The sequence below is a fragment of the Formica exsecta genome, unplaced genomic scaffold (assembly GCF_003651465.1).
Source record: "Formica exsecta isolate Colony F162 unplaced genomic scaffold, ASM365146v1 scaffold81, whole genome shotgun sequence".
NCBI lineage: Eukaryota > Metazoa > Arthropoda > Insecta > Hymenoptera > Formicidae > Formica > Formica exsecta.
In genome coordinates, this window is record NW_021853581.1 from 184,404 (window position 1) to 199,278 (window position 14,875).

Genomic DNA, 14,875 nt, shown 5'->3' on the forward strand with positions numbered 1-14,875 from the left:
CTAAATAAAAAAAAATATTTTTTTTATTTAAAATTAGTTATTTTAATCAAACAGCAAATATATTTGAATTAAAATATAAAATTAAAGCAATATATGCTTTTATTTGCAAATAAAAAAAGTATATTAAATTTTTTATCTTTATTATACTAAATTATTTCCTTTAAAAAGACATTTTTTAATTTTTGATTGCTTGTTTCAAAAATACAGGTTTTTATTTTAATAAATAATTTTTTAACTTCATTGTCTTCCTACAAAAAATCAGAGAATAAAAAAAAATTTGCTGAACGTTAGTAGTCTTTAGTGGATCTTGACCTATGAGAAAATGAGGCTAGTTGCTGAAAAAAAATATTTGGTTACCAAGGGCAACAAGATTTTTTGGAGAAGCCAAAATATCCGGTTTTGCCCTACCGGTAGGGTAATCGTGTGCACGTGGGCACGGTCCATCTCAAAATAATGATGGCTTCAATCTAAGAAAACTAATAACACGAGTTAGCCAAAGATAGTAGCATCACTTATTACGAAGAAACAAAGATACCCAGTTTGACCCACCTATCCGGTTTTACCCTATTTTCCCCTATATGTAACCAAATCGAGTATAAGTATTAGACGTTATTTCCGTATATCTTGCGTATACCAAATTTTGAAAGAGCATATTCTTTCGCGAGACGTAAAAGCGCTAACAAAATTTATGAACTGTGTCAATATTAACATTTTTCGCAAGCTACAGGCATTAAAAAGTCGACGAAAGTCGACTACTATATTCTTATGAGTTTTTGAAATGCAAACGAGATTTTATGAGACACGTGATGTTTTCATTACGTGCGTTAATATCATAAAAATTCACTCTTATACGAAACATCTTTGATTGCGTGAAAAATACATCGAGTTAGAATAAAAACAATATCACGCATAAGAAAGTCTCGTTTAATTAAAAAATTTTTTTTCTGCAGGCAGTAATTGCAGAACAGAATTAATAACGATAATATAATTGACACGAGAGTATTCGTATTCATTAGATTTTCTGATTAAAAAGTGTCGAAAGTTTTAATTTACTACTTGCTATTATACGAGCAAAACACGCCACACGAAAGCATTATTAACGCGAGAGCTATATTACGCTCGACGTTATAGTATTGTAATAATAATTGCAAATGTAATAAAAATTGCTGATGTTTAACATTTAATATTTATTCACTGCGAGAAAAGCAATTAATGATAAAATATTTATTCGTATTTTAACAATTTATTCGTATTTTAATAATTTTGCCATATGTGTGACAATTAATTAATAATCTCAGTAACACAAAAATTATATCAATTATTGAGCTTCGACAAGATATACATTATGTTTTTAATTAGAATTTGCCACAGGAAGAGAAGACAATGCAATTAAAATTTATGATCAATATAATCGTATTATATTTCATTTAATGATAATGAGTGTCGATTTTACGACAATAATAAAATCGATAGAGGATCTATACAATATTCCGTCTCGAGGATACCTACGAAGAAACGCGAAAACGAACGGAGAAGATCCCACGTGAATTTCTCGTAAAGTTGACTGACAGAAAAAGGTTGTGATTCAAGCAGAAAACGTCGTAACATGAAAAATCACTCACGTCACTCTTGAATCATTCTCTTCTAATGAGAATAATGTCGGAATTTTCTCTAACAATGCCGCACAAAAAGATTCAGACATCGAGAAATTTCGAGAGAATTGGAACACAGAGAGAAAAATTTGCTTGGTATCGTGTAAAAAGAAGTTTCCTCTACGATATTAATTTGCGCGCCAATATTAATCTCGCGACATTCATATTTAATTGAGGGAATCCCCGAACAAATATTACGTACGCCATATTACCGTATATAACATGTATTTATCAGCGACACGTAGTAGTCTTTATGTGCTTAATAGAATATTTTAAAATATCATAATAAAAAATATACTGTTTCAATTTTTTTATATTATATTTTAATAAATTTTCTTATTGTTATGTAGAAATTTTGTAATTGTATATAACTGTTTTTAAATGCAATAAACCTTTTCCTATAGGAGCGTCACAATTAAAAATCGCGATGTGCTCGCGGCGTTTTTTTAATATATCATTCTCAAACATCAACGTCCACATTAGAGAACATTTGCTTAATATCGTTGCTAAGCGACGCCAACTGCGGAATATTCATAAAACGACCGGATAACGAGAATTAGCCGCATTAAATGATCTACAATTAACGCTCGTACGCGCGATCGATTCGTTTCGCCAGTGATACACATGTCGCGAATTAATGAATCCCAAGTTTTTTGAAGAGGGTCCCAGGATTCTTAATCTCGCTAATAGATTCTCTTCGACCTTTTTTTAATCAGAATAAATTTCCACAAAATAAGCTTTACATTGTGATTAAATAACAAAATCTTATACAGTTAAATTTGTGTATGTGAATGGCTTTTTTAAATATTTAACATGAAAAGCCTTGTGCTAGAGACTCACGGGATTCTCATCTAAATTTTTTCGCGGCGAGTCGCCTTCAAGTTTGCCGTTAAAGAATCTGCCGTTAAAAAATTAAAGTAAACTATTCCCGGATATATACTCCGTATATAAACGACGGCCGACAAGGAAAAACACGATATCCGACGCTATTATCGCGCGCGTTCTCCCCTTTTTTGCACGTCAGCGAAAAGCCCGGTAGCGTCAGTAAATTAATTCGCTCTAGAAAATTGGCACGGACGTGGAGATTTTTCTCGAATTTACACTCCCCGGTAATGTTGACATTTGAAAACGAGCGGGTCGTATTATGTTTGTCGAGCGAGCAACTTTTCGCTCTCAGACTACCGTCGTTAATTATTCAACGAAGATCGGCGAGAGATTAATGGAGAACTTTACTTTCGACGTACCCGTCTTATACACGAAGAAGAAGTCGGTGATATGGAAACAATTGGCTTTAATCACTTAACCCACTTGGCTTCTGGCTTCTTTCAAACGTCACGAAGATTATTAGAATTAATCTATACTCGATACTTATTCGATACCAAACGAATTGAAAGACTAAAAACGCGGGTTTTGCTTGTTACACAGTGTTCTCTTTTGGTAACATTTTGCCAATCGAAAACCGGGCGGAAATTTTGCAACTGATGTAAATTCGCACGCGCGACATCCATCAAGTGCCGCCAATCGCTTTTGCCTCTTCGCCATTTTCAATTAAGCGCTTTTTTTTCATCATTTCACCGCAAGAGGCACATAGACACATTGAGGGCGTTTTGCGATTAAACCAGGGAACAAGGGAGTCCGGCGACGTAAGTTGGCAAAGAAAAAAAACAAAAAAAAAACGGGAATTTGCTCGTAAATTTCTACAACGTTGCCCCTTCAACGACAACGCCGACGAATACAACTTGTCGTTTCACGCCTTTACGAGCGATTGGAAGAAAAACTTTAAGGTTTACTGACGCGCGAAGAAACGTTCGAGACCAAGATGAATGTATATTGAATATTCCGAGAATTATAGCTTTTCAATCATACACTTTTATAATAACAAAAAGTTTCATTTTTATTTTTATCTCATATCTCGTTATAATAATAATAATAATAATAATAATTAGTTATTATTATAATAATATTAATCTAACGAAGAAATGTAATCTATTCAAAATCTAGCAAAGGAAAGGTATTAAATATGAAATGTAAAACTAAAAGAGAAATATTTGATACACTATTGAAAAATTCTGTATTTCCTTATTAAAAAAATATGCGACTTAAAATTTTTATGTTAAATATTACCTCATTGATGTGTTAATTTAACATATTGCTGTTGCGTCAATTAAACATAATATAGATATATGGTGTTAAATTAAAAATGTTAAATTATTAAAACAACTGGAAAAAGTGTTAAAATAATACAATGTACATATATTTTTAATTTTACACAATAGATATGTTCCATATTATTAGCGACAGGATTTATCTGTTAAAATTTACAGAAAAAGTATGTTAATTTTATACTGTAATAGAAGTAAGAATGACTGATTACAAACCCTCAATAACTTTTCTTTTAAGTTAATTTTATCATTAAAAATATGTTGATTTTACACAAAACTTATTTCAAATTACTATGAAATTTGTGTTGAAATATCAACATATTATTAATATCACTATTTAATTATTCGCATTCTGTCGGTATCCGATATCCTCTTAATATATCCATATTATATTAAATTAACACAAACTCTTGTGTGAATCGTTAGAGACATGCTATATATGTTAAATTTAAGCCCAACTTTTTTCCAATAGTGTAAAATGTAAAAAGTAATGTTCTAAATCATTCTAGTCCTTAATTACAGTAACCGATGATTTATATGTATGTAAAAAGTATTACTCACCAAGTATGGTGCCGACGCTGTTGCCTATCGCCTCGGAAATCGCACCGTTTGCCAATGCGTCCAGACAGGCGCTAAGGGCGCACGCACACGCACTCGTACCTATAAGGTACTCCAGCACCATGTTCCATCCAATAATAAATGCTATTAATTCGCCTACTGTCACGTAACTGTACATATAAGCGCTGCCGGTCGTATGAGGCACTCGTACTCCAAACTCGGCGTAACACGCCCCTGTAATCAAACAAAAAAAAAAAAACGAAAGAGATATTATCGTCAAATATTATCGAGACTCATTCGAGAAAGAATTATTTCGATTCTCATCCTGTGCAAGCAATACTTGGATAAAAAACATATTTAGCGATAAAAACATTAAAGTGAACAATATATGAAAAAAATGAAACAGTCGATTAAGAAATTTTTTGTTAAACGATGATGTTATAAATAAAAATCTGTCTTTTTGATAATTGTGGATATTACTCAAAAAAAAAGATCATGAATTAGAGCGCCACCAACCATCATGATAATATCAGTGCGCTAAATTCCTCGATTCTGCGAAAGCTCGTCGTTGTTCTAAAAGGGGATTATACGCGGTGCGACGTATTTCTGCATTGCGTTGCGACAGAATATTATTACTCTCATTAGAAATGATCGTTGTGCCTCGGTAACGTGTAACCAACTGATTAAACGTCGGTTCAACCTTTCAATGCGGATCACATTGCGAAATAAATCTCTCCGTCCAATCCGCGCGCGTCTATATAAATGTCACGTAATCCGCTTTACGTCCGCTTCCATCTTTTCAGAGTCGCCAGATGAACACTGTGTCTTTCTCTCTCTCTCTCTCTCTCTCTCTCTGTCTTTCTCTCTCTCTCCCCACAGTTTAACGATATTAAACTATTATTGTGTTACCTAGAATATATTCATCAGCGGGCGAATCATGTACCACTGTACCTTTGTACCCCGATTTCGCATTCCTGGCGTTGTTTCACCTATGATATCACAACCACCACTATAACTTCTGCTAGTCGACAATGTACACGATGCTTGGTAGAACAAGGTTAAAGAATCCAATCCCCCTTGATGCTAAGCTCAATGTCTATATATCGCGTAGTATTATTGTGATCTACGAAATAGGGCCGCTGAATCTAAGAAAAGAAAAGTCGGTGAATTCTGTAAAATTCTAGGTTTTTCTTTTTCTACCGTCAAAGTTACTAAGAAGTTTAAAAACAATTTCATGTATATATATACAGTTGAAAAATTTATGTTAAATTTAATATATATAACAAATTTCTGTGTTAATTTAACATAATATGGATATGATAAATGGTGACACTAATATTATATTAATATTACAACACAAAAAATGAATGTAAATTTCATAATAATTCGAAATAAATTTTGTGTAAAATCAATATATTTTTAATGATAAAATTATATATAACTTAAAAAAGAAAAGTTATTAAAGGTCTGTAGACCCTCTCATTTCTATTATAAAATAAAATCAACATTTTTTTTCTATAAATTTTCACAAGTAAATCCTGTCACTAATAATTATGTAAAATTAAATATATAAGCACATTGTGTTCTTTTTACACTTTTTTCAGCTGTTTTAATAATGTAACATTTGAGTTCAATTAATACAACAACAATATGTTAAATTAACACATGAACGTATTAAATATTTAACACAAAAATTTTAACCCGTATATTTTTTAACAAAAAAAAAAAATTTTCCATCTGTATGTATATATATAAATTGAAAAATCTTATTTCTTTGCACATGTCACGTATTACAGCTTATTACACAAAAATGTAGAGAAATAAAACTAATTATAATCAATCTTTAAAAAAAAAAAAAATTTGAACGGATTAGATTGATAGTGTACAATAGTGTATCCTTAAATTACATAATTTGCTTTTGATTTTCAGATCAGAAGAGAGAATTCTTCTCGTGGAATGACACGGCTACTAGAATGTAATCCAGAATCTAGAATCTAATAAAAGCGTTGATTTCGAGATTATTACGGGTCAGCTACTATGTAATGCCAACCATTGGTAGCCAGCAACATCGCTTATTAACAACGCAACGAATTAATTAAACAACGCCACGGCGTGCCATGCCCTAGCTTTAATCCTGCCATTAATTCGCGCGCACAGCAGCGATATTCCTCTGAATACCGAGTTAATTAGAGCTTTGCCCGTTAGATCGATAATTACCGCGAAGAAGATGGCCGCGATCAAATAAAATAATAACCGTCACCCTATTTCCCTACTTTTCAATTTAATGTATCGATGTATTCCACATATCTTGTACTTTCTTTTTTTCCTTAATTTTTTTCCTCATTAAAGGATAAAGTAATGTCAGTGTTTATAAAACGTCATTAAAATCGCTTAGCAAAAAAACATTGATCATAAGTTTGGGGTCTAACTATTTTATAAATGAACAAAAAAACTTTTATCTAGGATATTGACGCAAAACGATGAAAAAAGAATTACATTGCAAAGGTATTAAATTACAGTCGATAAAAGGATCTACTGTTAGCAACACGAGCAACACAAGCTTGATTGAGATACGGCCCTTGTATCCGGTTTGGAATTTGTATTCGCAATTTTGCAACGTGCAAATATACAGTGGGTCTGCAGCTCACGCGAAACAGTTTACGGCGATATTTAGAGTCTCATATCGCGTACGATAAATCGTAAGTTTCATTTGACGGGATATTTTCGGCGCTTGCTTTGTGCGAGTCGTCGCTATCGATATTATCGGATGGCCGAGAAACTGTTATCGATACAATAGCTGGACTTTGATGTCGAATAATAAAGTAACGCGTGAGTACTTGTAATGGTAAAGTAATATAACGTCAAGAGCACTTAAACACTTGTAACAGAACCTATAAAGTAACGTACTTGTTAATGTACTTGTTAAAATAAACTACTCGTAAAAGCGTCAACTCAATTTTAATTGTCCGCGCAATATCTAACTTCCAGAAGAGAATGTTATTATAGAAAATTAAAGATACAAATGTACAATATTTTATTACTTTTCAATTTTTATACTACGATATAAAATATAATTATATTATTTTAAATTATATGAGAAAGAGAAAAAACGTTATTCTTCATCTGGAAAATCTGTAGCTTGTAATGTTTCTATTTCACGATTCAACTGGGTTCAACTAAAAAATTTCCTCTTACATTGAAAAAAAAACGAACTAAACCAAAAAAATTTTTTTTTATTTAAAAAAAATTATTTATTTAAATACTTGCAAAGGAATTATTTCAATCAAGCAGCAAATATATTTGAAATATTAAAATATAAAATAAAAGTAAAGTATGCTTTTAATTAAATAAAAAAACATTTCTTTTTTTATTTTTATTATACAAAATTACTTCCTTTGAAAAAACATTTTTTAATTTTTTTTGGCTGCTTGTTTCAAAAACAGATTTTTTTTTTATTTTAATAAATAATTTTTTTTATCTGTAAATAAATATTTTTTTCTATTAAAATTTTAAATATTTTATTTAAGAAATTTTTATTACATGTAAATAATAATTTATTTAATAACAAAACATTTTTGGAAACAAAGTGTATATTTATTTAAATAAAAAATCAAAATTAACAAAATGTGTTTATTTGTTTTAAAAAGAAATGTTATTTTTAGTCTATAATAACGCTCCTATCGCGCGTCTGATAACATCGAAAACGCTCAAAACGTGAGAGAAATTTCGTAGAGAGAATTATCTGCAACTTAAGTCCGCTCGCGGTCTTATATACAGTCGACAGATTTATATCATGATATATAATCGCGCGAAAGACGAATTTTCCGGATCATATATCGCGCCACTGAAATCCATATTTTCGCGGAGAATAAGGTTCTTATCTCCGGCCACACGCACACACCGTGGATTAGTTATTCTCTCTTGTATACTGCATTTCACACGCGAGAAAAATATCTGACTCTTGTCGCGCTATCCAAATCACATCTCTTGTCTAAACTCCCCAAGAAAATCCTTAAATATGTCACCCCGTTATACGCTAACAATCGCGAAAAACGTGTGTTGCACATTTTACGGAAAATAACTGAATTTTCTCCGGAAGTACGACTCACCTCCATTCACATCATTTTTCAAATCCTTTATCCTTTCATCTTATGACAAGCTATACGTAGCAAAGAAAGCACGTTTCTTTTTTTATCAATATATTTTATATTTTTCAGAAAAATATATAATTTTGGGAGTTTTTTTTTTTCGTAAGATTTCAAAAAGAGTAAAAGGCACACATAATATGTACGGTCGAGCAGATTCGGACATTTAACTTTGATAGATCTTTCGATTAAATATTTGCTAGTTCCCGACTGTCATACATCATCGTATTCAGGAGTATTATCCGTTCCGCCTCCGTCGAAGCATTGACATCACACCCACACGATACAGTAGGCGCACACACGTGGCTGTCCATCGTTAAATTGATTGTTCGTAAAAATAGTCCGGAACCCCCTTACTGCTGATGAATAAAGGCCACTTCCACTCTTTTCCCTCTCTTTTCCTCTCTTTCTCTTTCGCACGGTCGTTTCTTCGACCACGAGAATTGTGAATCGCGGCAAAAATAAATCCCTGCTTTCGTATTCCGCTCGCGTGGACCGTGCAGAGATTGGGGTCCCGTATTATTACCGCGTATTATTGCGCCGCGAAATCGCCACAATCGCGTGAAAGTCGACATAATCGTCCTACGAGAGAGAACAATCGCAACGAACAACGTAAGATTTCAAAAAGAGTAAAAGGCACACATAATATGTACGGTCGAGCAGATTCGGACATTTAACTTTGATAGATCTTTCGATTAAATATTTGCTAGTTCCCGACTGTCATACATCATCGTATTCAGGAGTATTATCCGTTCCGCCTCCGTCGAAGCATTGACATCACACCCACACGATACAGTAGGCGCACACACGTGGCTGTCCATCGTTAAATTGATTGTTCGTAAAAATAGTCCGGAACCCCCTTACTGCTGATGAATAAAGGCCACTTCCACTCTTTTCCCTCTCTTTTCCTCTCTTTCTCTTTCGCACGGTCGTTTCTTCGACCACGAGAATTGTGAATCGCGGCAAAAATAAATCCCTGCTTTCGTATTCCGCTCGCGTGGACCGTGCAGAGATTGGGGTCCCGTATTATTACCGCGTATTATTGCGCCGCGAAATCGCCACAATCGCGTGAAAGTCGACATAATCGTCCTACGAGAGAGAACAATCGCAACGAACAATTTCGATAAAGTCGCCAATCGGTGCTCGAAACGATTTAATCACGACTTATGTGATTCAGATAACACGACAATCGACTTATCGTTCCCGATAAAGCGCTGCTCTATAATACTGATATTATACTTCGCGAATAGCTGTTTGGAACGGATGCAAATGCGAATACAACGGCTTTACGATGAACGATTGTGACCTTTTGATCCATTTCGTGTCGAGTCGCACGATGCATCGTGTGTCTTGTCAAACGTGTCTAACCGATGATGACGGAGAAGTGTAATTTTTTTTTTTTGTTTTTTTTAGAAACTTGTGATGCACTCACCGGAAAAAATGGAAGCAATGGCTGCGATAATGAATGAGATGACGACACCAGGTCCGGCAACGCTGCGCGCCACCATTCCTGCGACAAGGTACATCCCTGTCCCGACGCAGGAGCCAACTCCTAAAGACGTCAGGTCCAGAGTCGTCAGGCACTTCTGCAAACAGTAATCGAAGAATGTATAAAAAGATCTGCGCATTTATAAATACATCTCAATGATAGATGAGAGAAAATAGTTTCTCGAATAAAGTCAACGGTGTAAAAAAGAAATTCACCGAAACATTAGACAAAGTGCCCGCAGCTTTTTTGCACTGTCGGAACTTTCAGATAGAATGCTGTCTGAATTTTTAGACACCCTTCAATTTTCAGACAAACTCTTCTGAACTCTCAGAGAAACGACCTGATGATTAAGACAGATTATCTGAAATTTCTTTCAGACATCCAGATTTGAAAATTCAGACAGAAATGTGTCTGAATTTATAGAAATTTTTTTATAGTGGAATTGATATAATATCGTCCCAATAATTTATCAGGCTAATTTACTTGTTAATTATATAAATTTAAAGTAAGCTTTTTACTCAGTTGAAATAAGCGTATTTTCTCTTTAAAGTAACAATAATACAGTTTGCTTAAACTGCATCGAAATAAAATTGTAATTTGCAGCGATCCATTCTCACAGATTAGGAGCAGAAATATTGTTTTATCTGTGAAAACGGTTAACATAAATAAAAAATAATTTCAGTCTGCTTTATTTGAATATTATATCCACGGAGATTGCTTTTTTCTAAATTTCTTTCACAATAAAAATAATTAACCGAGACAAATTATCGTTTGCGATATCGTATTTTTCGTTTCGAACAATAAATTCCCTGCACACATGTCCGATTTTTATCGCATTATTTCCCCTTTAAAAATCGATGAATCATCGCGGAAAGATATTTGATATCGCGCAACCATTACCGTCGATCGCGACCGCCAATAGCATAAGCACATACAATATGGTAAATAATATAGCGAGCATAATAGGAAAAGGTGCGAGGAACGTGATTCCGAGTTACTTCGTGGAAAAGTGCGACGGAACCTTTTCACTGCATTTCGCGCTTGTACGCATCTTTGTAGAAATAGTTATGCATCTTCTACTCGACTTCTTTCTAAAATGTCTCTCTCTCTTTCAGTGCCATTTTTATTACTTTCCTCCGATAGTTATTAATAAACGCAAAACCCTCCAAGTGTGTGCCAGGGGTTCTTTCCCACGTTGACCATGAGAGTGGCTAAAATGCTGGTGCGGATAAAAATAAAGCAATCGTGAAGTTTCTCTCGCATATCGTGTGATATTATTAACATTTCTGGCAATCGTGTAACGAAATGGATAGTCTAATCTTCCACACCCAAACAGACTTTTTTTTTCATTTACATATGTAATTCAAGAATACTTTCTTGTTATATTATTACATATTATTTTTATATGTACAAAGTGTCCTATTTTAACTTTCACACCGTAATATCTCAAAAATCAGGCATTCTCAAAAAAAAAAAAAAATGTTCTAAATATGTTGTAAAATTTGAAGGGGGCTATCAAATGAGCTAACTAAATTTTGGGTCCGGCGCCCACTTTAGACCCAATAAGACCCAACTTGATTTTTTTTGGAAACCCCAATTTTTTATAATGGATTTGTATTCTACACAAAAAAATAAGGAAATTTTGTTTTGGTCATTTTTTGCTTAACCCCCTCCAATAAGCTTAATAAAGCCCCGAAAAGTCCCGATTACTTTTCTCGGATGTATATCTTCACATCCAGTTCCAGGGTCACCTTGCAGTCATCCTTTATTTAACCTTTAGGTTTTACTTTGGGCCCGAAACCCGTTTTGAGCCCAATAAGGCTCCAATAATTTTTTTTTCGAATGAAAATCATGTCCTGTCCCAGATTCACGTAGCAGTCATCCTTTAGCCTCTATGCATGGATTGCATTTTGAATCTAGTCACGTTTTGAGTGTAAGGCCCGTTTTGGGCCCAATAAGGCCTTGATTACTTTTCTCACACATATTCTTTCCATACTAATGTAATTAGAATACTTGCACATAAGCATTGAATGTTGAAGGTAGATCAGAAAAGGGACATGAAGATTTTCATTTGAAAAAAAGTTATCGGGGCTTCGGACCCAAAGTAAGACCGAAAGGTTAAAGGATGACTGCAAGGTGACTGCCTGGGACTGGATGTGAAGACTTTCATCCGAGAAAAGTGATCGGGACTTTCCAGGACCTTATTGGGTCTGTTGGAAGGGATTAAGTAAAAAATGACTGAAACAAAACTTTTTTATTTTTTTGTGTAAAATACGAATCCACTATAAAAGATTGCAGTTTCCATTAAAGAAAATCAAGTTGGGTCTTATTGGATCCAAAGTGGGCGCCGGACCAAAAATGTAATCAACTCATTTAATGGCCCCCTCCAAATCCTACTTGTACTTGGAACATTTTTTTTTTTTTTTTTTTTTGAAAATGCATGGTTTTCGAGATATTACGGTGTAAAAGTTAAAATGGGACACCCTGTATATATCATCTTATTTTTTATTACACGTATTATTTTATGATATTTAAACATTTATTTTAAAAAACTTTGCAGTTTTGTGTCAATTCGATTAGTCGTATAATCGATGTAATTTTAAAAAAACTTTTACATTAAGCACATATTTTTAATTGCATACAACTACAATTATAATAGCATCTCCTGCAATCATTAATAAATCAAAAAGACACGAATAAAAAATGACATTGAAGAGAAATGATGTATCGAAGCAACGTTAATTGCAGAAGTTCAGAAAATCAAATTATCTGGCTCCGCGGTGTAGTGTTACAATTAGTCAATGTCTATTGAGACGTAATTGCATGATAATAGTGGAAAGCGCACTTTACGCGATTGGCAATGCCAAAATTTAGCGAAATATCCGACATTGATATCCGCCAGATGTATCGTTGTCGTGTTCAAAATAGAAAGAATGCAACGACGTAAATTAATGCAAATCCTGCATGAATTATTACCATAGTACCCGCATTCGTCTGTCGCAACATTGACGCTGATTTATATCGTTCGCGAGAAATTACGGGAGTTTTGATAGGATTTTTGGGGTCCACGAGAAAAATATATCGCTTTTTTTTAGAAAAACCAATCTGGAAAAAATCATTTAATCCTTAATTACACAGTAGGACGAAAAATCATTCTTCCTTTCTCTCCAAAGAGCGATAGTACGTTTATGGAAGATTTTTTTGCGCTGAACACGATGCCGTTGTCAGAATTTGCCTAGCACGTCAAGATTTTAAATAAAAAAAAGTTGGAATAAAAGGGGCCAAAAATGGCGTTTTTGGCCATTTTTAACATTTTTTTGCGGCAAAAAGAAAACTGGTTTCTAAATAAACTTAATAGCATCTGAAAGTATAATTTAAGAGCTTTCAAACGAATTTTGGTTCATGATTGTATGACTTTTTTTCATCAAGTTATGGCTATTTGAATTTTAAGCTTTTCGTATAATCTACAGTACAAGAAAGACAAATATATGCTTGCGAATATGCTTACTTCATTTCTTGCAATGCTCAATTTTCGAAATACGTTTATATATTTAATACCTGTATCGTTTAAAATCCAATGTTTTCACAAAATAATAAATTTACGCGCAGACACATAGCCACTTACATAGACAAATAAACAGGTATAAAAGTTGCTTGAGAAGCGCTTTACAGTCAATAATTCCGCCATTTTGAATTGACAATTAAGTGTAATAGCATGTGTACTCAAAGTTTATACTTGACCTATTCTTTGCAAGTAAATTCATATTACAAATACTTTTTTTTATTTGCTGCTATGTATATATAAGTATGTATTTATCTTTCTTGTAAATTATACAAAATGTCTAAAATTCAAACAGCCATAACTTGATGAAGAAAAGTCGTACGATCATGAACCAAAATTCATTTGAAAGTTCTTGAATTATACTTTCAGATGCCATCAAGTTTATTTAGAAACTAGTTTTCTTTTTGCCGCAAAAAATGTTAAAAATGGCCAAAAACGCCATTTTTGGCCCCTTTTATTCCAACTTTTTTTCATTCAAAATCTTGACGTGCTAGGCAAATTCTGACAACGGCATCGTGTTCAGCGCAAAAAAATCTTCCATAAACGTACTATCGCTCTTTGGAGAGAAAGGAAGAATGATTTTTCGTCCTACTGTGTAATTAAGGATTAAATGATTTTTTCCAGATTGGTTTTTCTAAAAAAAAAGCGATATATTTTTCTCGTGGACCCCAAAAATCCTATCAAAACTCCCGTAATTTCTCGCGAACGATATAAATCAGCGTCAATGTTGCGACAGACGAATGCGGGTACTATGGTAATAATTCATGCAGGATTTGCATTAATTTACGTCGTTGCATTCTTTCTATTTTGAACACGACAACGATACATCTGGCGGATATCAATGTCGGATATTTCGCTAAATTTTGGCATTGCCAATCGCGTAAAGTGCGCTTTCCACTATTATCATGCAATTACGTCTCAATAGACATTGACTAATTGTAACACTACACCGCGGAGCCAGATAATTTGATTTTCTGAACTTCTGCAATTAACGTTGCTTCGATACATCATTTCTCTTCAATGTCATTTTTTATTCGTGTCTTTTTGATTTATTAATGATTGCAGGAGATGCTATTATAATTGTAGTTGTATGCAATTAAAAATATGTGCTTAATGTAAAAGTTTTTTTAAAATTACATCGATTATACGACTAATCGAATTGACACAAAACTGCAAAGTTTTTTAAAATAAATGTTTAAATATCATAAAATAATACGTGTAATAAAAAATAAGATGATATATACAGGGTGTCCCATTTTAACTTTTACACCGTAATATCTCGAAAACCATGCATTTTCAAAAAAATT

At 33.3% G+C, this 14,875-nt stretch overlaps 1 protein-coding gene across 1 annotated transcript in view; it reads right to left on the reverse strand.

Annotated features, from left to right (window-relative positions):
* LOC115244327 (probable cationic amino acid transporter) overlaps positions 1-10,160 on the reverse strand; it is a 58,104-nt gene extending 47,944 nt beyond the window's left edge. The window contains exons 1-2 of the mRNA XM_029821888.1: positions 9,950-10,160; positions 4,376-4,606 (exon numbers count right to left, since the gene is read on the reverse strand). Of these exons, the coding sequence (XP_029677748.1) occupies positions 4,376-4,606; positions 9,950-10,145 (427 nt within the window). The 5' untranslated portion in view covers positions 10,146-10,160. The remainder of the gene's footprint in view (positions 1-4,375; positions 4,607-9,949) is intronic.
* Between the last annotated feature and the right edge of the window lie 4,715 nt (positions 10,161-14,875).